Here is a 23879-nt window from a genome sequence, read left to right on the forward strand (position 1 = left end):
TTAGTATGTCTGGTGGCACCTTGAAGAAGAACCAAACTTTTATTGCTGTCATCTAAAGGTTTTCTTCTTCTTTTTTAACCCAATAAATAAGCTTGTCACCAACCAGTACTGAGCCTACTGCTCCTGCAGGAACAAATATCTAGAGGCAGTCTGTATAGCTGGTAACAAGGTGATGAATTGTCACACCGAGCTCAATGTTGGCATCTGGAGGCAGTTATTTATCAGATCAAGTGCTTTATAAACTACCGACAAAAGGCTCCGTACCTTCCCCTTCCTTCCTAACTGTAAACTTACCTCTGAACAAGCTATCTGGATAAAGACTCATTCCTCAAGTATATCTTTCTTAATTTTCAAACTTTGCAGAAAAAGGCTAGGACCTTGAGATACTCCTAGTTGCACTTGGTTAAGGTCATGGACTATCATATCACAGTAAGAAAGACGATCTGTTAGTCATCAAGTTTACCCTCATTAAAATCACTGAGAATTTTGCTGTTGAAGTCATCAGGTACAGTATGAGTCCCAGTCCTTTCTAAATGTCTGACCCAGGAAACAGCCTCCAGTGTAGTCAACTAACACTACAAATAACGGCATTTATTATCTGTGTGAGTGATGCAGCCTGAAACTGTTCAGGTTCACAACTTCATTATCATTACACAGTGACTAGTTCTTAAAATAGTGCTTTATTCATATGATTTTTTTCTCACATTTAAAATGAGAGGAAGCTGAAGGCAGAAAAGGAAGCTGTTACTCGTGCACTGACATCAGAAGAATTATTGGATACAGATCTCTGTATACATCAGATTAGGAAAATACTTCAGATGTCCTCAGTACAAAATACGTAATTTGATGTCAAGTCCAAATTTATTTCCTTGAGGACATTGGACTGACCCTAACATAAGTTCTCTAACAATCATTCCAGAAGGATTAGACATTAAACAATTGTTGCAGAACGTACAATGTAGTCTTAAAGGCATTGAATTTGCAGCATGCATGTTCCCCGGGATATTATTACAAGACTCTTCATGTCTTTTTGATAATGGCTTTTTGGATTCCCTGCTTTCAGCCTGCCACAACCAGCTTTACAAGTGTCCAACCGCTCTTTTTCTCCGTTATTAATTTTTTTCTATTGTAAAGCATTTCTGATCATTCTTCTGTCTCTCTAACTGCTTCTTAAGTTTATTGCTTTTCTGTGGTGCTGTTAGGGATTTTATTTCCCAACTGGTATTACTTTTTAACTACTCATGTAAATCTGTATCAGTTCAGATTCATGCAGAAAAAACAATTTGTCACAAATCTGCAAAGGCTGAATGATCAAAGCAGAGCTTGTGGGCTCACTACTTGCTTTCTCTGCCTACTTCATCCGACCTAAAAATATTCTGTCTTCATTCAGATTCTTATACTGTCCTGCACTATAGCCTTCACGTATGGCAGGGAAAATAAATGTATGGGCCAGTTTCTTGGCATATCTGCAAGATCAGCAAAGTCACACCCATTTATATCTGCAGAGGCTCTGGCAGTAGTTGTTGTCAGAGGCTAATCACACAGAAAAAGTTCCAAAACAGTAGAGCCATTGAAATCCAGGCACCAACATATCTTTGTGGGCATAGGGCTTGCAACTACGGAGTTTTTTGGAAACAAAATTTTGGTTGCTGTGTCATATGAAAACAAAAATTTATCCAAATTTCTGTACCAAGCCAAATGTGAAGAGATGAAATTTTGGGATTCTCAGCTGTAGGGGTGGAAGTGTTATAACCAAAGGTACATGTGGATAAATGGCAGTTGCCTACTTTTATTCCTAGAAATACAGTTAGTGCCCTTCTCAGCACATGGTATGACAGAGAATGGATGAGTTTACCCATGGGAGCATGAGGGTACAACCTTTGCAGCTACTACAGGCAGGGACCAGTGTCCTTATTCAGTCACTGTCATGTTTTTTTTCTAAGAACATACTGTGACCCAAATTCTGCCCTGGGCATCATGCTGTCCTCACGAAGGTCATGGTCACATGTCTCAGAGCAGACTTTGGCCCCATTTGCCATATGGGAGCTGGAACATCATATTTTTTCTGAATGTCCCTTTTGTTTATTTTTGTGTTTCTGTTCAAATAAAGAGCTAATTACTAACCCAGCAGAGCCCGCTGGCTGCAGCCTCCCCGCTGCTCTGCCGTTAGTCTGCTCATGAATGAATTTTTGGTTTTGAGGCAGGTTTCCAGGGCCCCTCCAATGGTCCCAACTTAGCTCAGGCTGCTCATTGCTTGACATTTGTAAATATAAGTGTGGTATGAAAAGTACAAGGCCAGTCTGTAAGCAAATGTTGGAATAGACAACTTAGTCACTTCTCTGCACAGTGACCAGGAGACCATGAGTTCTCTTGCTTCTTACAAACCTCTGTCTTCTCTTTAGAAACACAAAAAAACTAGTTTGGTCCTTGCTCTCTGGCTCTGCCATGGGAGCTTATATTAATTGCCACATATGGGCAGATTTCATCGTTGTAAATCTGCTCGTTTCTCATTGTCACTGCATCATTTTCTCCTTGTCTTTCCACCATGCTTTGTACATCATCTATGTTGCTATCAGGATTTTCCATCTGCAGCAGGGAGAATGGGATGGCAGAGCTCCAGGGATTGCTCCTGGCTTTGCCAGTGTCTCCACATGGAGACTTGGGCAGCTCTCCTAACCTTACTGCTTCTCAGCTTTTGCCTCTGGAAAACTGCAAGGGTGATAGCAGAACTTTTAAAATGATGCAAAACTCAAGACAGAGTTGATAAATGTGTTAGGATTGTTGTTGTAGATATTGCTAAATGGCTTTCCTCTCTGAGAAGTACTTTGTAGACATGGAGGGAACTGAATCTCTCTATATATTTATAAACACCATATGGGCACCTTGATTTACTGGTTTTGCTGACAGGTCTTGCTTGACCTCACAGAGTTAAACCAAAGTTGTGAGAGGTGGGAGGAGAGGAACAAACATGTCTGTCTGAGACTTGCAACATCCTGTAGTCACTATGGCAGAGCTGAATTTTAAAGAATGATAAAGTAACTAGCTCTGCAGGTGCCATGGGAAAAAGCACGGATGTGCTGGTGAAAGAGCTGACTGGTAGACATTAAAAGCTGGGAAAATTGTAGGAGGTAATAGAGCAGCTAGGTAGGATGGGACAAAAATGTCATGGACTTTGAGGTGAAAATGAGGCATTTACATTGCATGATTGGATTCTGGAGATCCTCAAGTTCAAAGGACTGAGTAGATGCTGTGTGTTTGGTGCTTGGCAAGCCAGCAGTGGAGGATGGGAGTCCTCTGTGGAGATCTGTAATTAGGAAAGCTGCATCTGCACCTCTGCCCACATCAGTCGAGCTTCAGATAGTTCAGTGTAAATGTGTGTCCAACCAAGGAAACGTGAGTCACCAAGGCGAGCTCATGGCGTGGTTTGGTATGTGAAAATAATTGAATGTTTCACAGCAGGGCTTCAAAGTACGAACAAAACTCTGCATAAAGCACTGGCAGACAGCCCTCAGCAGATGTATCATCACACATTACAAGATGATACTGAGGTTGTTTTCAGGTGTGAATTTGTTTGTTGGTAAAACAATAGAAAAATCTAAACTTATTCAGAAAATAAAACATTGACTCTCCTTTTGTACTGTTTTGCATATCTCGGAGGACTCTGACGGGGCCTGATTCCCACACGGCCAGAGTCTGGGGAAGCCTTTTACAGAAACCTTGTTCCCAGTAACATAAAGACCGCATCATTTATACCCCTGTGATAAGTACTTAGAAATATTTTTCCAAGGAAGGTGGTGTAGCTACTGTGATCATCGACTCATTTATGCATTCCTAATCTATAGTATCAACAGTTCTGGTCAGTGCAGAAACAGGCTTCATCCCACAAGTGATTATGTGGGAGGGAGAAAGCAGATAATGGAGCATGAGAGCAGCGTATGTGAGCAGGGAGGGCTCAATGCTAAAACAACAGCTTCAATTACCAGCTGTGCCCAGCATCCATTGCAGCATGTGCCGTTTGCTACACGTACCGTATTAGACAGAGATTTGCAAGTCCTGTATCTTTTAACAAAGGGAAGTGGGACACTACTTTTCCCATATTTTCTTTAGGCAGCATCTAACCTTTCCTGGAGAAACTGTGTGGGAGTCCCCCTCCTTCCCTGTCCCCTTCCCCTATTCTCTGCCTCAGATTCCTTCCCACTCCCCATCTCCCACTCTTCCCAGTCTCGGCTCACTTTCAGCTCACCATTGCCTGTCTGTGACAGTGCAGAAATGTGGTTGTGGCCAGTGCAGACAGTGGGGACTGGGGCAGGAGGGAGTCCCGGGTGCCCCTGCCCAGTCACCCACACCGGGGTCAGCAGTGGCTGCAGGAGGGGGAGAGGAGCATTGTGCACGCAGGGAAGCATGCAGATCTCATCACTGTCTGGCTCTGGAAAGCAGAGAATGACAGGAAAAAAAAACCTGTCAAATTTCTCTGCTGGATATTTCTGCCTCCCAAGGGCTGCTCTAATCTGCTCCTTGTTGGCCAGGACCCAATGAGCTGTATGGCAGATGGGGAAAGGGTTCCCTGGCTGTGTCCCGTAGTATTCCCTTTAGACCACCGAGTGCACGGGGGCTAGCACAGTGTGGAGGATGGGAAGGAGTCACGTGCAGCTCAGAATACAGCCTGGGAATGACAGCAGCAAGCTGTGGAAGAAAGAGAAGGAAAAAAACCCCATATTAAACAAGGCCAGTGATTTGCTTTGCGATTTTTAATGCTCCCCTCCATGAAAGGGAAGCTGTTTCAGTCAGTTTGACCTCAGTCATTCTGGCTCTGCTACACATTGCACCAAATATTTACTCTGCTAAATTGCATTGCTAGACTCTCGTTGGCATCTTTTCTTTGAAGTGATATCCTACAGCGTTCATTTTGTTGCTGGAAATCCCTACATCGCATCCCATAGTCCACCCCTTACAGAGCTCCACAACCCCTGCAGGCACCAAACCTCTGCATTAGGCTTCCTAACTGCAGGCCTGAGAATCAAAAGAGCCTTCACGCTGGCACATCAATCCGGGAGCGGAGATACTGACCCCATGTGTGAAATTTTGATTGGGTTTAGCTAATTTCGCATGACATGTTCCTACCAGTCTCCCCAGTCTCAGCAATTCAGCAGCATCAGACACAGTGTAGTCATGTACCTTAGGCCAGATCTCCCAACTCTGCTTTTCTGTAAGGTCTTCCTTTGATAATCGGACATGCCTTTCCCTCCTGCAATGATGTCTAAAAGTGCTGGCAGCCTGCTTAGTAAAAGCAAAGAAGAAATCCTCCCCAAGTTTGTTTGTTTGTTTGCTTTTAAGAGCAAATCTTGTTGATTCTCTGCTAAAGCAGTCTGTCTAGAGACCAAAATCAAGTATGCACACGCAGCTTCATGGAGTTACAGTTTGGAGCCTGTGAATTAATTAGCAATTTCTCTGAAGAACTGCAGCCTGACAATTCGCAGACTTCATAGCTCTCTGACTTTGATAAACAGACAATGTACATGACAGCTCCCTGGGACCATGGTAGCCTACTTAGCACTGCAAACCACCAAAAGGCCAAAGGAGGCCTCACCAAAAGTAAGCTAACACAATTCCTAAATGTTAGACATCAAAGGATTAAAGGGACTTTGTCATTTTAAACCTGAGACAAATTAAAATTTGCTTTGACTCTACACCTAGAAAAAAGTGACGTCCCATGGGAGGATTTGACTCCTCAGCTGTCTGAGTGTAAAGGAGATCCAGTACAGCTTGGATACCTTACTGGTAACATCACAAACTGTCCCATTGCTAAATAATTCATTACCCTCTCTAGGTAGTTTGCCTGTGTGCTGCCCGCTCCCAGAAATCCTTAGCAGAAAATACAGACTTAAAATGACGCCATTCTGCTCTGTGAAGTCTCTGTTAAAAACGTTAAACCAGCCCCAGCAGCAGGGCTGTAAACAACGGCACCGAAAACAGAGGCAATGTCCTATCACCCCTGCTTTGTTCCTGCACTTGTGTGCTTGCCATGTGTCGCCTTCAAGAAAACTGTTACTTATTGTTAGCTGGTTCCACAACTTGACTTCAGATCTGAACTGTGGACTGGACACTGCACAAATACCCCAGAATAAAAGATCTTTGTTTTAAGTGATTCTGATCTAGATACATGAGACAGACAAAGGTAAGGAAAAGGGACACAACAGGGAAAGGCATTTTTCTCTCCCTCTGAGCGAGGTGATTTATTTCCTGGCTTTTTCATCACTTAAAGATGTGGAATTGCTTCCTGCAATACTAGGCAGTGTCCGCAAGTGAGGATTGTCCCATTGTAACAACATACAAATGTGAAACCTGAATTTAGAGTCCTGAACGGCACCCTGGCTTCACTGAGGCAGATACAGTTGCACTTGCATTTTGCTTCCAAGATGCATTTCTTTCCTTTGTGAGCTTGTTGCTGAACATCACAGGCTGTGTAATGAGAGACCTCTCACTGCTGGTCATCTTATTAATGGTCCCACTTTTCCCTCGTAACACCTACCTGTGATTTTGCTCCTTCTCTCCCTATTTACTACACACAGCACTGTCTCACATATTTAGCTTTTCTTTCCCCTCGCTCAAACTAAGCAGTGATAGATTCTATCTACACAGAGATGAAAGTTCATTAGTAAGAACATAAAATAGCTAAAAGGCTTTGCAGAAGTTAACTCTCAGATTAAATATAATTAGGTATTTTTCTGGAATGCCTCGTATGTGACAGCAGGAGGGTCAGACAGTCTCTCTGATTATCCCATGTTGCTTTTTTTCCCTACAGCACAATCCAGCCATTGGCTGTTCTTTGTTTTTAACTGGAAAATTGATTGCTGTGCTTTATATGTAGATGTGGCTTTGTTTCACTGCTCATCCTTGCCAAATCTGCTCACTCTGTGAGCATCTATTCTGCCCCAGTGGAGGAGCAGTGAGAGTGGGGCTGGAGGTGGGTCACCCCCCACCCCCCCCATTGGCAGTCGGAACTTTTCAAGGAATCACAGACCAAAAAAGAAAGAATGAAAAATGTATTCAGACATTGATTCTGCCGCCCATTTCTTTCTTACCAATGGTTTTGCAATCACATTTTGCTATTAAAGAAAAGAAATCCATTTTTCCCTCTCTAGCAGCTGTGTGGAAGGCTCAGAGTCAGCAGGTAAATATATCCAGAGAAACATGCATTCGGGTTTCTGTTTACAGTCCTTTTAAACCCGGTGTCAGCACATATGATTGTGGAGATCTCTTGCCTGTACCGAGGAAAAAAGGAAACTGATTAAGTAGCAAGTGCTCAAATTAGACGTGATTAATTTGCTTTTATATCCCTCTTCTCTCTCCCATTCCTAGTGACTTCAGACTTCACTCTGCACAATGAAAGGTGCACGCATTAAACCTAACAGCTAACTTTGAAGTGTATGTCAGTCTTTTTACATTTTTGCATTCAGGTTTCACCATCATTTCTCACACTTTTGAAGTATATCAACTTGTACTTACAACTCTTCCATTTATATTAAAGGCCACAGAAATTATTTTGTTTTATTTCTGGTTCCTTTATTCCTTTGGACACAGAAGAAGTACAGCTAATTTTTCAATTATTTTTTTTTTTAGTGCATCCTAAAGGCTTGGAAAACAGAGCAAATAAAGAAATTAGAATTATATTTTATTTATTTCAAGCATTCAGACCAAGTGCTATGATATTTTAGGACTGAACTTAAGCTGTTTGCAAGCTCAGAGCTGACAATAATGTATTACAACTGAGAGTATTTGCTTTGGAGCGTTTTCAGTTCCTCTCCACCACTGTGTATCTAGTCCCACCAGCTGCTTCTAAAACTTGTACTTCAGCTGCCATAATCTTGTCATTAAAGGTGGATTTAAATTTTAAGAACCAACGAACAAACCTTTGTGCTTGCAACCAGAAGCTGGGAGATGACTCTGCATTTAAGGTGCAAGCTCAGCTTTACTCCAGCGTTTAGTACTAATCCAGTATAATCGAGTGTTACATGGTGTGAACTCACCGCAGCTCCTTCAGAGATGCATCTATTTGCTTTATTGTTCAGCTGCTGCTTTCTGACTTTTTAAATCCCTTCTACATTGTTGTTTTTGTTTCCTATCCTTGCAGTGATAACATGAGGAAAAAAGCTGAATTTGACCACATCCATGAGGATGTCAAACATTTAGATTTTATTGGTTTAGAAGCTTACTAAATTTAAACAGAAGCATTAACGTGGCCTTGGGCTCTCTTGACAGTTATAAACTCTTCCTTGGGGGGATTTCTGTAATGCTTTCTAATCAGCTTAAGGAGTTAATTAAACAGCTGTCACTTAGCTGCTTAATTCTGAGACTTGATGCTAAATAAGATTTGAAATTAGTTATGCATGACTGAAGCATGGATTCTCTGATATAAATAAGATGGCTGCTATCTGAAGAGGAGGAAAATCTAGGCCTTTTTAAAATAAACAGTGAAAAGATTCAAGGTGGTACACTGGATTAGTGTTCTACAGGCTGATTAATAAAACAGAAAAAAAAAAAGAGGAAAATGGTGGATATTAATGAGTGCCAAATAGGACAGATTTTCAGGCAGCTATTTATTCCTACTTGGTGGCATGCCCTGGACTTCAGGAGATTTCAGTGATCATTTTATTCTCTTCCCTATTGCAGTCTGTACATAGTAAACCCAAAAGTCAAGATATATATTGCAAACAAAAAGGAACATGCCTGATTTTAGAAGTTAGGTATTTAACCTGCAAAAATATATTACACTGCTATAATAAAAAATGTAGCTGGTGACTTGCTGTGCTTATAGAACGTGTATTATAGTGTTGTGGGGACTTTTTAATACTTTTTTCCTTGTATGTTGTAGTAGGACAACTAATTCTTCTCCTGAAGGGTATGAGCTGCAGATCAGTCCAAGCTATTTTGAGGAAACATGTCTGCAGGTCTTTTTTGAAAACAAGCTGGTGCCTTGCTCACTGCTGCTTGTAGTGTTGTGAGGTTTGTAAGGGCTAACAGGGGTTTGGCATTGAAATGATGTGTTGAATCATGTTAAAATGCTTTTGGAAAAGAATGCTGACAGTTACTACTAAATTTTTCTTTGTGACCTGAATCTGATGTGGGGCTTCAAACTAAGCATGACTTAGCCATGTATTTATTTCTTTTAAAAGTCATTATTAATACAAACATTAGGAAATATTGTGTACACAGAGAGAACTAGGGGAAGAAAAAAAAATCCTTAAGATTTATAAAGATATTGTTAAGGTCCTTTCTTTTACCTCAGGAATTATAAGGCAAAGGATATCCAAAGGGAAATTAAATTGCAGGGAAGCTACTAATTAAAATTGAAAAAACTAATAGGTATTCACTTCTGCATTTCTACTTAAACGGATGCTTACTGTGTACATCTTCTGAATATGTTTCTGCTGGAGGGCTTAATATGCTCAGTTATTTAATATGAATCTCCTTAGTAGGCAAAGAACGCTCACTCCAGAATCTTCTCTAAAAGTATTACTATTTTTTTGACGTGGTAGCAATTTCAGAATAAAGATTACCTGGTCTTCCATTTCTGTTGCATGGAGAAAAATGTTTTTCTCTGATTGCTCTTATTGTTTCTTTTTATTTGGGGGGTTCGGTGTATGTGAATGATAGAGATATGCTACATAATAGTTAAGAGAAAGTTCAGCATCTTTTTAAGAGCTGCTCAGGGAATCAGCTTTTAGCCGTTAGAATATTTAGCTGTAGCTTTGCAAAAGCATAACTATTTCCATCTTGCAATGCCCTGACATCATATCTCCTATGATCTATGTTAGTTATGGATAAAGAAGATAATATTTCTTCAGAAGATTCCTTTATCACTTAAGCAGCAAAAAGTAACACTTCTAATTAGTAACTATTTAGATTTATAGCTTTTACATGCTGAGACTCAGAACTATAAATCTCTGTATACCTAAATAAGTATCATGTTTGTTTCCTCAAAATGAAATAATTTTTATATGCTTTCACCATGGGAACATTAAGCCCTTTCTAGCCATTAAACAAATGACTGAGGAGGCATTTTATTCTGCTCCTGCTGTGTAAATTGGTGTAAATGGTTACTGTGCCTCTGTGTTCAAGGGTGAGATGCAAACCAGGTGCCTAAAGAACTCATCCTCCAAGTCCATACATGTAGAGGTAGTGAAAACTCCGCAAACAGAATATACAGCTCAGTTATTCTAGTGTAGATTAGCACAGCTTCGGACCATTGCCAGCTTGCTTTGCCCTTTCGCTTTAGAGAAGTGTTGGATGGATTTGTTTTCCTGGGACTGGACGGGTAGTTGCTGATAGAAGATGAGAAAATCACCACAGACATTTCTATGAACTCTGGGCATTACTTCTTGCCCCCTGTCCCCCTCATTTGTTTTGGAGAGAGAGGGGACAGAGATTGTTTTGGAGATTTTTATGACTGTCTAAGCATTAGCAGTACTGTCACTGCTGCACGTTGTACTGATATGGACTGTGCACAGTTCTGGGAACGCTTTGGTTCTGAACATAGGTCTGGAACATGGATACAGACAAAAACTACAAAACTTTGATTATGGGATCTTTGATTTTGGATAGAGACAACATATGAATTTGCTTCCTTACCTTAGAGTCAGGTATGAATATGCTCATCTTGCATTTAGGTACTCTTATTAAAGTCATTGAGGTTATTCACATGATTGGGTTAAGCACAGATCTGTCGGGCTGTAGCCTCAGACAGAAGGCTCTGGGGCAGGACCCGAGACCATGTTTCTGAGCTTTGAAGCCAGCTGAGACTCTGGACATGCAGAAATTCCCTGTGGATTAGATGTGCTGTGCACATGCTTTTAGAAGGTAGCTGGGAATGAAAACAGGGCAGTGACAGTGAAATAGCCGAGGTACTGAGTAAGCCGTTTTTACATGTGTTTCCATAAAGCGACAGGTACCAGATATATTAGGATGCAGACTGTATACAGAATATCCAAAGCTAGCACTTGGAAAATTTGGAAACTTGAAAGAAATTCATGAAGATTGTGAGAATCATTCTCAGTTACTAGCTCTTACCAGGGGAAATTACATTTGCCATTAGTAAGCAGACCTCATTAATCACACTGTTTCAAAGGCTTGGTTATTAAACTTCCCTTTGCTTTATAAAATAATTGCAAGTGTCATACTGTAATGTATCAACTGGAGGAATAAGGCCATTCCTGCTTGGGGGAGCAGGTCTTTTCAGCTTGGTACAAGGTGCAAGCAGTTAGGCATGTGGTAGGGCTTCAAGTAGTCCCAATGAAACGAGATTCATGCCCAAGTGTTTGCAGAATCAGGACCTAATGCCCGGATTCTCTAAGTATTGTGGATACATAATAGCACTTGTTCTGTTAAGCTGCCCCCATTTGCAGCTCTGTGCAGCCTGTGGGAGAGTGGTAAGAGTATCTAAATAACCTGCATGCAGTAACTTTGCTGTAAAGCCCAAGTATGAAAAAAATAAAAGAACCTGGCAACTTAATTGCAAATCTTTCTGAGATCGCAGGATTCTGAATAATCTATTCTGTACTGAGAACAAATGTGCACTCAAGATAGAAAGGCCTTACAGTACGGCATATATTCTCACCTTTGTATGAATTATAATTTCAAAATATCTGAAGGGCTTTTGTGCTGAGGGAGGGAGAAGATTTTCTTCTTAAGTTCTCTTTTGTGAAATCCTATTTCACCCTCCCCTAAAGATCATGGTGAGGATCGGGAAACTTTAGCAAAGCAGCTATGGAAAGACCAGGAGGTTTTTTTCTTTCTTTCTTTAAATATTGCTTTGAGTCCAAATGAAGTGTCTCTGTTTCTTTAAGTAATAGGACAAGGTCTTTTTGATCCGTTTCCTTTAGATGAGAGAAATCCCAGCCTCTCCTCTTTAGCCCAAGAGGCAGTAGGGAGAGTCATCATCTTCTGGTAACTTGGCTTCAATCTCACACTTTGTTGTCTTCCACAAGTAAAATCAGGTCAGTCTCAGAGCTCATAGCGTGAGCTATTTAGATAATGAGAAGTTAGCACTTGGGGGGCTTTGGAAGCCTTTATTTCACAAGAGCCAGCTGAAATCAAGAGCCTCTTGTTCTATGGGATAGTCTGTGATTTGCAGGCACAGTTCTGAAAAGCTCAGAGACCTTTCCAGGACTGAGCAGTATCTTGCAATTAGGAACGGAAGAATTCAGGCACCAATTTGTGCTCTCTGTGTATCTCGGCACAAGTCAGTGATATTTGCTGTGCGAGACTGATGTGACACCCAGGTAACAGAGCACCGTTTGATCTCATGCTTTTAATATAATCAGAACTCAACGCTTTTAAATTAGAAGTGATAAATCAAACAGAAGGAATGCATTTTGCAATAGTCATCACAACAATGACGTACCAGAGACACAGGTCACTGCAGAGCTCATTTTGTTTAAAGATCCCAGGCCTTCTCAGCATCATTCCTGTTTGAGAGACAACAGTTTTGCATGAGCCTCATTAAAAAAGTAAAGGAACAGTTGTGAACAAGTGCTTGCCCACCATTACCCAACAAGAGCCAGGACAAGTCCTAGAAAACCTGACGAGGGTCTGATTCCCCACAGTCCTGTGGTACATACAGTCATTTATGCAGGATCAGAATGGTAGCACTCAAACTAATTCCCCAGGAGGCAGAGCAGGGGAAACCAGATCTTATCTGTCATGAGGGACAGTGCCACTAGCCCATTTTACAGGCTGTGAGTTGTTGAATCTGCCGGCATTGCATCCCAAAGAGCAGCCTAAAGCCTGCCTCTGAGACTAGAGTTGCTTCCATACACATGGCCAGCCTGAGTGTCCAACCGAATGCAGAGTCAGAGGCCATGCTAGAGCACACCCTGCGTGCCAGATGGTTTAATGTGCTACCATCTAAGGCTAAGGTGGCCTTTGTAGCAGGTATTACCCCTGTGCAGGCTGTCTACAGGCTGGAAGTTAGAAAGTATGCATATTGCAGAAGACACCCCCCACTGCAGGGGTAATCATACAGGAGACTTGGGGCAAAGTGATTTCTGACTGTCCTCAATCCAAACTTGTTCATAACAATTATACAGGATTTCTTTGATCTAAATGTTGACAGTATTTGTCCAGTGGTGTCATAGAATTTCAGTATTTGTAGAAAATCTCTTGGAAAAAGGTTTTGTGAGTAAACCAGCAAGACTTAAGATGTTATTTTTATGTGATCAGCATAATTGTTAGTGAGCTCCTCAGGATGGGGATTTCACTATCGCTAGATGCAAGGTACATCTTGTTTATGTGGTGCAGGGTCATTCCTTCAGTGTTAGGTTGCTCTGACACTTGGTGAGCATTCATGAAATAGCAATTAGGGCATGACAAATATCTTAACTACCCTGAATCAGAACTGGGAGCTTGGTTCCAGGATTGAAGGGAGGAAATTTCTTTTCTGCCTGCTGCACTTGGAACAGTTCTTGGAATAGCTATTAGAAATTAAAGTAAAGTTGAATCTAGGTGGTACTAATGAATTAATAGCAACGTATATTAACTAAGGGGGCTTTTTTTTCGTCTCTTAGGAAGCAGAGATCCTGAATACAGCTATTCTCACTGGGAAAACAGTGGCTGTCCCTGTCAAAGTGGTCTCCGTGGAAGACGATGGGACTGTGACGGATCTTCTGGAATCTGTCGAGTGCAGATCATCAGATGAAGATGTCATTAAGGTAGGATCATACTGCTCCATTGTACAAAGGTAGAGGCCCTGCAAAACAATGGTGTTCTCTACTGTGACAAGTTTTTCATCTTCCAAACTGTTCTACTGCTGGAAAACTGAGGTTTGTTATTGCTGTTATGTATAGATTGGTTCAGTGGAGCAATAAAACCAACAGAAAATAGCACATTTTCCATCCTGCATATGAAATACTTGGAATTGTCTGTCACTTCACACTTTTGAAGTGTTTTTGGAGTTCACTCTACCTTTGCCTTTTACTTTTCACCTATATGGGCTATGTAGGTTCAGGACTGTAGTCTGCTGATGTTCTAGAGAAGGAGGTAATTCCTTTGGTTTGCCACATTGGAACAGGAGCTGTATGACTCAAAGTTTGCATCTCTTCTTGGTACTGACTCAGTAGTGTATTGCAAACAACATTAGATTTAAATTTGGAGTTTTCATTGGTCACGATTGCTACTAGGGTATCTCACAGGAAACATGTTGGTTGCCAACCGTGGACTGGGAACTACTGGGTAAGACACTTGACCATTGGGTTTATTTTGTACAACAGCTCTATAGACTAAACTTCCTTGAAAGATAAATGACAGGCAATGATATACTGCTATTTTTTATTTTGACTTGCAGTGTGTACTTTCCTAGCCAGTGGTGGGGAGAGAGCTTGCAGGACTGCCTTTAAGTGCCTTTTTATTACTGAAATCTTAGGGTCAGTCTGGACCCTTAAGAAAACTGCTGCTTCTTGAAGGCTTTTTGGCTTGTACCAGTATTACTACTAAAGCTTGTAAGAAGTCCTGCATATTCCTACTCAGCTTGGTTAATGGTTAACATGCGTTAACGGTAGTGGAAAGACACAGTCAGCAGTGGTGATTGTGGGAGATGTGGTAGAAAGTATTCCAGCATGGTGACAGAAATGTCGGCTTCCCTACAACAGCTTTTATCTTTTCACAAACTCATCTGTGGCTGTCACTTGAGGAGAGGAAATGAGAGACATGGCTACAAATAAAAGTTAAAATTGAATTTTTTTTAACATAACCAGCATGTCACAAAGCGATTACAAATACTACAGGCCACCCCTCCAGCTGCTGGAAATCACTGTTATCCCATTAACTTTTGTGAACTGCACCATATTGAGGACTTGGCCTTTGTGAAATTTGCCTTCGCCTAAAGCTGACTGGAATGCTAAGCTTTCTCCCTGTTATGTTAGTTCATTTTAATTTGGATTCAAACAACTGAGGGTAGGGCTTAGCTCCAAAGCAAGCCTCCTTGGGCCCCATTAGTTGGAAAAAAAATCTTCCTAGTGGGCGGTTTTTTTTCTTTATAAACAAAGGTGAGTGTAGGTACTTGGTTGTTACTGTCATATGGGAAACTGTTAGGAGTTTGAGACATACCTACAGGTTTAGTAACTTGATGTCACAGAGGGAGTGACAACTTGGAGCAGGGTAATTGAAGAATAGAGCTGGGCATAGGTTTAAATGATCTTTCTTGAGCTATCTCTAAACAGATTTTTTTTTTGGTCAAAAAAATGGCAATTTTTATACTCATTGGACTAGTTTTAAGTAATTTCTTCATGTTATTTTTTTTATACACAAGATGAACCCAAGCAATTTTGAAGTCCAGCATTTTTTGTGTTTCCCTTCTAGAATCTACTCAGGGTTTCTATTTATCTGAATAGCCACCATGCTGGTATTTTCTGATTAAAAGTGTCTTTCCGTCTGTCTTAATAGAGACCTTTTTTTTTTTTTTGCTTCTGTGAAGCCCTTTTGAATCTGGTAGATCTATGAAATATAGCAAACTGTTGTACTGAGACTAGGTTTAAAAACAGAAATAAATGATTTGGGGTCCTTATCTTGTGTTGTGGAAGTTAAGGGACTAAGTCTTCACTCACTAACTCACTTATTAACTAACTTAGTTTTTTCAGAGAACTGGAAAAAAGAATATGAAAGCAAATATATCATTTGGAAGATATTTTAAAAATCAGTTTTGTTATCTGAAGTTTAGTTTATCGGAATGATTTGGCATGTTCCTTGGATATTTGTATAATGGTTTTGTCTGATATAAATCTGCAACAGTTTGTAGTATACAATATGCTCAGCTCTAACCCTGGCAAAGAGGTTAAAGTGGTAGTACTGCTTAAGTCTATATCTATCATTAATTGTAAGTACGTGAATATGCCAATAAAGGCTTGTGTGCTTAATATTATTCATATATATACCATTGCACAATGATGCTATTGATAGGCCCTGTGTCAAAACAGGAAATCACTAGTCAGAGATCAGGACGTTCTGGGCTTCTGCAAACTTCCCACTAGAGTTCACTGCTCCGCAGTAGGAAGGCAGGTTTCAGCAGCATTCAAATGAGTCACCAATTTGAAGTGAGCTCTTAATTGAAAATGTGTCTCTGAGTTTCCAGTTTACCTGCTCTGTTTCAGACCAAGGCTTATTCACAGACATCTTATCTAATGAAGATAAAGATATATAATTACTGGCCAGCCTTCAGCATGCAACAGTAATTAGAGTTTCTGTTCTCTGGACATGAGTAGTGAATATAAAATGGAAGAAAAAGTCTGCTTAAAATGCCCATTGAAATATAAAGATTAAGATTACATTTCTTTGTGTCTTTATCATTGCTGTTTTTCAATGCATCTGTCATGTAGCATCTGACAGATTGATTATGTCTTTGTGGCTTATCTTTTATTCCTAGTTTTTTGGTGTTGATTAATGATGAGTTTAAGCTCATTTTCCTTGCAGAATGAGGATACCTCATTCTTCTTTTAGTTTCAGGGACCACATTTATTACTTACTTCTTTCATCTGAGACTTCAAAGAGCTTTAAAGAGCTGGACCAAATTCTGGACTAACTTGTTCTCTGCTAAACTGCATCTACTTGAACTTGGTTGATTAAGTAAGGATTTAGTCCATTGAAACCATATTTTTCATGACAAATTGTTATCTAAAATGATTTGGTCCACCAAGGCAGAGTAACCATGCCAAAAAATGGAGGCATGTTATAGGCTCTGTTTCACAAATGAGGAATTTGAGACACAGAAAAGTTAAGGTGAGAATTTCAAAGTGCTATAAAGAAGTTCTGACCATTGAAGTAGATGGTAAAACTCCTACTGACCTCAGGGAAAAGAGAGATTGGTGAGCAGACTTTTTTTGCTGATATGTTAATATAGATCAAATTCTCAAGATTATTTAAATCAAGAATGAGGAGAAAGGAAAAATCAACACCTTTTAATTGTTCATCTTGAAAAGATGTTTCCATTTCAAAATGACCATTTTTTTCAAGGCTCAACAAAGCCTAAAAGTCTCCAAAGCAACACTTTCCAATGATCTGGGTTTTCAATTTGATGAGTTAATTGAAAATCTGCATTTTGTTTGCCCTGAAATGAAAACACCTTTAGGTTCATTTTGTTTGATCAGTTAACTAAAAATTCCAATATATTCTTAGCTCTATCCAGAAGCCACTTGCCCAGAAGTCACACAGTGAATGGTACCAGCACTGGGAGCACAATACAGTTTCTCTGGCCCTTTTTTATATTACACTGTGTAATTTGTAGAGGACTTAATTCAAAATCTGTGTGTTACCCAAAATGGCATGCTTTTCTAACAAAATACCTCTAGCTTATTTCCTTCTAGAGCATCTTGTACATTTCTTAGATCAGGATGCAAACAGGAGGCAGGCATAGTAACTTTTGTCTGTATTACAAGCAAACTCCTGGGGGCAGAAGGAGTGAAAGGAGGGCATCCTTTGTACAACTTAAGGCTTACCACAGAGCCATGGGGCTGTGTCCCACGTGCAGGGGCCGTGCAGGATGTTACAGTGTGGCCTCTTGCTCTGAATTCCCATTTCCCAGAGCAGCAGCTCTACAGCCAGTTCTGGCCACAGGACGATTGCCTGACATTTGTGTTTGTCCTTTGCAGAGTCTCATCATTGTGGCTTTGCGTGAGGAGCGAAGCAGTGATGTTTTATCCCTGCTTGCTGTTCATCAAGCGGCTGTAGAGTTGCAAAGCCAGATTGTCCCAGCCCCAGCTACATGGGAGGAAGTTATTGCTGATCGGGCAAAGGCTTGGCAGCCACTTTGTTCTGTTCACTTTGGACTGTATTAGAGGGGATAACAGTGCACTTGGCGATTTGTAAAATATTACTGCTGACTAATAAATCTTTCAATAACACTTACTGCGGTTTTATCAGTGGCAAAATAACAACTTCTTAATCAAGTGACAGACTTTACAAAAACGGAAGTATCAGAGCACTTAAAATAGTCTGAAGCAGACAGTGCTTTAAAACATTACATTTTTCACAGCTGTTTCTCTTTTTTTCTTACACTGGTGCACTTCAGGGAAAAGTTGAATCCTTGTAAAGTCAGTGGAGTGTCAGAGTAAAAAATCAAAGGGAGAAGATAATAGAGTCCAGGATTTTATCTGCTCCTTAGTTTAGCATTGGCAGTTCCAGTGCCGCAGACTTCACAACTATATTGCTAGTGGCAGTCCATTTGGTATTCTTTTTACAATGCATTCTTGGATGAATGTGATTGCACAAGTTTTCAGTTCTAGCTTTCAACTGGAAAGAAAACCCTCATGGCTGCAGGCCAAAGGCATGGGCCCCCAAAACGGAGGTACTGCAAAGATACACAAAAATTTAAAAACAAGAAAGTGTGAAGAATCCCAGTTTCCCTGTGATCTCTCAAGTTTAAGCCAAACTAAGAGTGATTTGAGAAGCATGCTGTGGCTTGATCGAGTCTAACAGCTCACTGAGTCTAACAGCTCACCCATTCAAAAGGCAGAAGCCAACTATTCACCCTTGCCTGGTGCTTGCTCCAGTGAATTAGTGGGGGGAGAAGGACAGGAGGAGAAAGCATCCTGCAGTGGGGGCAAAGCACAGCAGGAGAGAGGGAAGAGTGAGGAAGAGCAAGCCCCTGTTTCAGAAGCAGTGATCTATTAAACTAGCTAACCAGGATGTGCGATATCACATTCAGGTGAGGTTGTTGCACGGGTTTTGGTCGCTCAGGGTTCGGCGGACTGGAATAGAAGGAAAAAAACAGATGAAATCAGCATAGTTTGTTGAATGATATAAAAGAAAATACTTTCCCATCAGCAAATGGGATTTTGTCTAGATTGAACATTTACATAGAATATGGTTATGTAGGGCTGAATTTTATAACGGAAAATAAATCTCTGCCTTGAGGGTTGAGTGAAGATCAAGTTCAATGTGCCATGGTTTTCCACAATATAATGTGGTTTCTTTCACCAGCTACACCGCCTTATTCCATCTCAAATAATTTTGATCTCTCTAAGAAACAAACATTTGATTTAAGTCAGCAAATGGATGTTTTTATTTTCTGTGATGTCTAAACATTTAATTTTGATAGAAAATGATGAAATCATGTCCTGTCATTTCAATTCAGTTTTAGTATTCCTGACATCAAGAATCTTTCTGAACTTTTCACCTTAGGATGAAGCAACTGTGAAAAAGAAAATACTTTTTCTGATCTGCTCTAGTAACCAGGAGACAGGACAAACTCAGAAAAATGCACTATCAAAAATAAAAGTTGTCATAATAACTGTTGAGTTCAGTCCATGTGCTGTTGATGTTGGTTATAAAGGGAGCAGGAACAATTTTAATCTCTCTCTGGTGTGAAGAGCAGACATGGCAAAGGTGAGTTCTGAATGTAGAACTGATATAACAGTCCCACATCTCCCAGGAATCATCTGAAACTCACCTAAGGCTGTTGAAGTTACTGGATTTGTCCCTTTCATATTCTGCTAATTCATCATTCTGATGTGAATCTTGAGAAATAACAAGGTTTCTGTGGAGCTGTCTGCCTTTTTGTAATCATCTGTACTGAAAATCCCAGTGTGACTGGGACAGTTGTTGACTACAGTTTCTTTGTATTTATGAAAGGCTATAAGCATATAAGATACAAGACTTCTCTGTAACAGAAAAATCCAAATAATTCCTGAATTGAGACGACTTCTAAATTCTACAGAAGATACCAAGAAATCTGTCTCTTTGTGCGTAATGGGAAAGGAGATGTGTTGTTGTACAGCCAGGGATGATAATTTCGTTCTTTCTGTGGGTTTTTCTGTTCCTTCATGGGAGGGAATATGTCTATTTCCATAAAAAGAATGAGGCAAAAATCTAAAGAATATCCAAACAGTGATGCCAAAGTGGATCTGAGTGAGGAATTCTTTGGAATAATGGGGCAGGGATCATGGCTTCCTTTCTTATTATCTGCTGATCCAAATTGTTTATGAAGAGATGCAGACAGCTAGTACTTACCTATGATTGTGAAAAGTAAGAAATTATAGTGACTGCACTTGCAGAGCAGGTGGTTTTTTTTTTTTCCACAGGTAGATAATTTCAGATTTCATATTTGATATTTTAGGGTTTTTTTCCCTGGAGTTGGAGAAGAGTTTGCTTTTAAGAAATTAGTTTTGAAATTCTGGACAAAAACTTAGTTTCAGAGCCTGAGTGTTTGCAGGAGCTGACTGAGCAGATCTAATCACTTGCTGAACTCAAAAGATGAATGTCCCTAATGTGTTAATTGCTAAAATGAAATTCTGTGACTGTTTAACTAACATGGAGCTGCCATCGCTGTCTTCTGCTGGCCATGAGCGCAGCTGAGTGAAAATTAATCCTTTTTTTTTTTTTTTTTTTTTTTTTGGTGAATGAGCTGCCTGCCTGCTCACCTCCCTGAGTTCATTTCAGATGCTCATGATGCTTGTGCCGGCACTGGGGAAGAAGTGACATTGGAGTGGGAGTTAGTAGCTGAGGGTGAGAAGTGGCCAGGAGTGCTTCCTTCTGTTGTATATTCACTTAAATGACATGTGAAATTATGGCTTTGCACAGGCATTCCCATGCTGTCGCATCATTAGTCTGATACCATCCGTGGAAAAGGCTTATCCTGGTGTGTGCCTGTGAATCCCCCCAGTGAAGATGCTCAGGAACTGTGGTGAAGAAGATCTTGCAAGTGCCTCACCTATTTCTGAGTGTCAGATTTGTACAGCAAAAGATACCCATGTAGGAATGTCAAAATCACCTTGCCTTTCAAAGGGGATTAGGGGCCTTACTGTTTTTACCTGCTTTCAAAGCCCAACTCATTGTATACTGAATCCCAGTATTGAGAAGTGCTTCATCATCTCAATGAAAAGAGATTGGTTGATCTCTAGAAAAAATGTGCTGAGGAAGTAAAGAACAGACAAGCTGAATACAAAGGGAAATTAGTTCTCCTCTTTCTTCCACTGGGCTAAGCGGCAGCGCATTACTGAAGCACATGATGTTACACTGATATAAATGAAAGCTAAATTGGGCTCAGATCATCCAATCGCACCTGTCTCCAAAACAGGAACTTGCATTAATCATTATAAGTGTGATTCTTTCTCTTAAAAAGTTCTCTTTAGTTTTAAAACTATTTGTATTCTTCAGTTCCAGTGACTGTCTGCCACTTTCTTTTAGAATGTGGTATTTATAGCTCTTCGTGCCTGCTCTGAGCCATCCTTCAGATCATGACACAAAACTCTCTGTTGCTTTATTACCATGCAGTAAAAAGTTACAATATGCCATATAAATTATTGTCTTCTCAGCCCAATTTAGGATTTTTCTGGACATATCAAATACAGCACAGCCACTAAATGACTTTGCTTTTGCTTATAATTTGCAGGATATTGTATTAGCTGTGGAAGGGATTGGTCTTATTAAAATAAAAATATATGTGACAAGATATTTTCAGCTAATTTAAATGTGCTTAGATCCTGTGACTGTATCAGCACTGTATTGATTAATATTAGCTGCAGGTTAGGCTGGTGATCTGGAGTTAGCAGAGAAACTGCTGGTCAGATCTGAAATATCCTGAATATTAGCTATGGGATATTTGGAGAACTCCTAGAGTTCTCAGAAGCAATTGGAAGAACAAGGGGCTTATTTAGGACATACATATATGAAGGAAAAAAAGAGCCTACAGATGTTAGGAAGGCTGGGAAGCTGAAAGGACATAATGAGCCCAGAACTTGTAATCATCTCCAGTTCTCTCTTCTTCATTGGTAATGAAGAAGGGAAGTATGCTCTAGTGGTTAAACCTGGGCTGGGAGTTTAGGCATTACAGATTCTAATAACGGCACAGTCTGCATACAGTGTATGACTCTGGATTTTAATTTCATTTGCCTCTGCCTTAATAAGATTGGATAACAATTGGATAACCCGTTGGATGGGTTTTCAGATGCTGCATTGAAATGTGCTGGTTATAGTGTGGGCTCTGGCATATGCTTTCAGCTCTGACATTGGTGTGCTATTGTGATCTTTGGCAGGTCATTTATTTGATCTGTCTCAGCATACACACATACAAAAGATGTATAATGGTTCTGAATTACCTTGACAGAGTATTAATTACCATAAAGAGCATTAATACTAAATCCTTGAAAAATGCTTTGACATCTTTACGTAAAAAGTACTATCTAAGCATCATCATTATGATTGTTAATAATATACATAACCCTAACTAGGACAGAGCACAGACTCTTTAGGAAACACTCCTGTTAAATTTGACTTAATCACAGCATGTAAAAATTACTGTCATGATAAAATATTAGTGGCTGAGTAAGGATTTAGAAATATTTCCAGATTTCTTATGTAACAGAGTCTGTGCAGGTCTGGTGACTGATGATTTCTTCCCTTTTGTCCACCGTCTGGACCACTTTGCATTACTTTCTAGGACCTTGTTGAGGCAAGCATGTAACCCTCTTTGCCTGAAGCTTAAAAGGCAAGGACTTTGTACATCGGGCCCCTGGCTAAATGAACTGATTTAGGCAAGGTAAGTTTCAGACCTTTGTGGCTGATCCACTGAAATAGGGTACTTTTCAAATTATTTTTCTATTCTGTTTCAGGCAGATAATCATGCTCACTATTTACCAGACCAAGGATTAATTTATAAGGAGAGAAGTGTAGACACAAATCTAGAGGGTGAACAGTTCCCTTTGGTACCATGGGCAGCGATACTTGAACTTCTGAGTGCAGTCCAGAGGACTACACGTTACAGCTACAGCTGTAATGGTGGAACACCTCTATCCCTAGAGTAGGTTTTCATGTCTCTCTTCTATTCCATATATGTGCAGGAAAGTAAGTGTAGAGATAATGTATGGGAGGTGATGTGTCCACCTTTGGATATACTTCTCTCTCCAGTGCTTGGCTCTGTTAGCTGCTGTTGTCACTAATATTCAGCTAGTGATATCCATCCCACCTATCACCTTAACTCAGCCTTATCTCTCACTCCTCCTGCAGTTCTTCTGTAGTGGCTATCCAGCTGTTCCACACTGTCTGTTGCTGCTGCTTTTGCTATTTTTCTGTGCTTGTTGTGTCATAAATATTTTTCTCTGTGTTTCTGCCCTTACTTACCCTTTGGGTTGCCAGTTTTTAGCCGCCTTATATCAGTCCTATTGCTAACCTTTTCTGAAAGCTTTGAGACAATAAAATATCTAGTGGTACCCTAATGTCTCATAAGCACCATTGGATGCATGTCTAGATTCTGCAGTTCCTCATTTAAGATTTGCAGAAGTGCTCACCTTCCACTTAGGGAACTAGATAAGCTTGGGCAGAGCAAATATATCCTATGAAAGACCAATTCATCCTTTTCCAGATATGTTTTTGGCCTGGCATAGTAAAATTAAAAAAAATACTATCCTTAAATAGCTCAGAGTGAGTATGTTTTGAGCAGATGTTTTTGCATTGTTTCATTCTGTCAAGTGCAGTGTAGTCCTGGCTTCTGCTCTCAGCTCCTCCCTGGTTTTCCGTGGTGACTTGTGGCTACCCACTTACCTGTTCTCTTTGCATTTACTTATAAAATTGATGTAGTACTTCTGAAGGATTTCCAAGAGCCTGAGAAGGTAAACAAGTAAAACACATCTGAAAAGTGCTTTGAGATGTCAGAATACAAGAAGTCCAGTTTATTATAAAAAATAATTATCTGTAGTAGTTCTCATGCTTTACACATGTGACATGATCTGATCTTTTGCATTTTCTAAGACTGTGGCGTGGGTATTGTATTTGTTTATAGGAGACATTAGTGCTATTATTTTTCCCATGTCAGCTACCCATAGAAATGCTGAACAACTTTCCTGTTTCAGCCTTATTTTGCAGCATTGCCTTGTTTAACTTGTTATTGGATGATAAGCCTA

General features: G+C 40.2%; 1 protein-coding gene across 1 annotated transcript in view; it reads left to right on the top strand.

The window, feature by feature from the left end:
- TMEM132D (transmembrane protein 132D) overlaps positions 1-23879 on the top strand; it is a 250263-nt gene that overhangs the window by 194503 nt on the left and 31881 nt on the right. Inside the window, exon 5 of the mRNA XM_068412770.1 lies at positions 13563-13706. Within this exon, the coding sequence (XP_068268871.1) occupies positions 13563-13706 (144 nt within the window). The remainder of the gene's footprint in view (positions 1-13562; positions 13707-23879) is intronic.

Source organism: Nyctibius grandis, chromosome 14 (genome assembly GCF_013368605.1).
Source record: "Nyctibius grandis isolate bNycGra1 chromosome 14, bNycGra1.pri, whole genome shotgun sequence".
Classification (NCBI taxonomy): domain Eukaryota; kingdom Metazoa; phylum Chordata; class Aves; order Nyctibiiformes; family Nyctibiidae; genus Nyctibius; species Nyctibius grandis.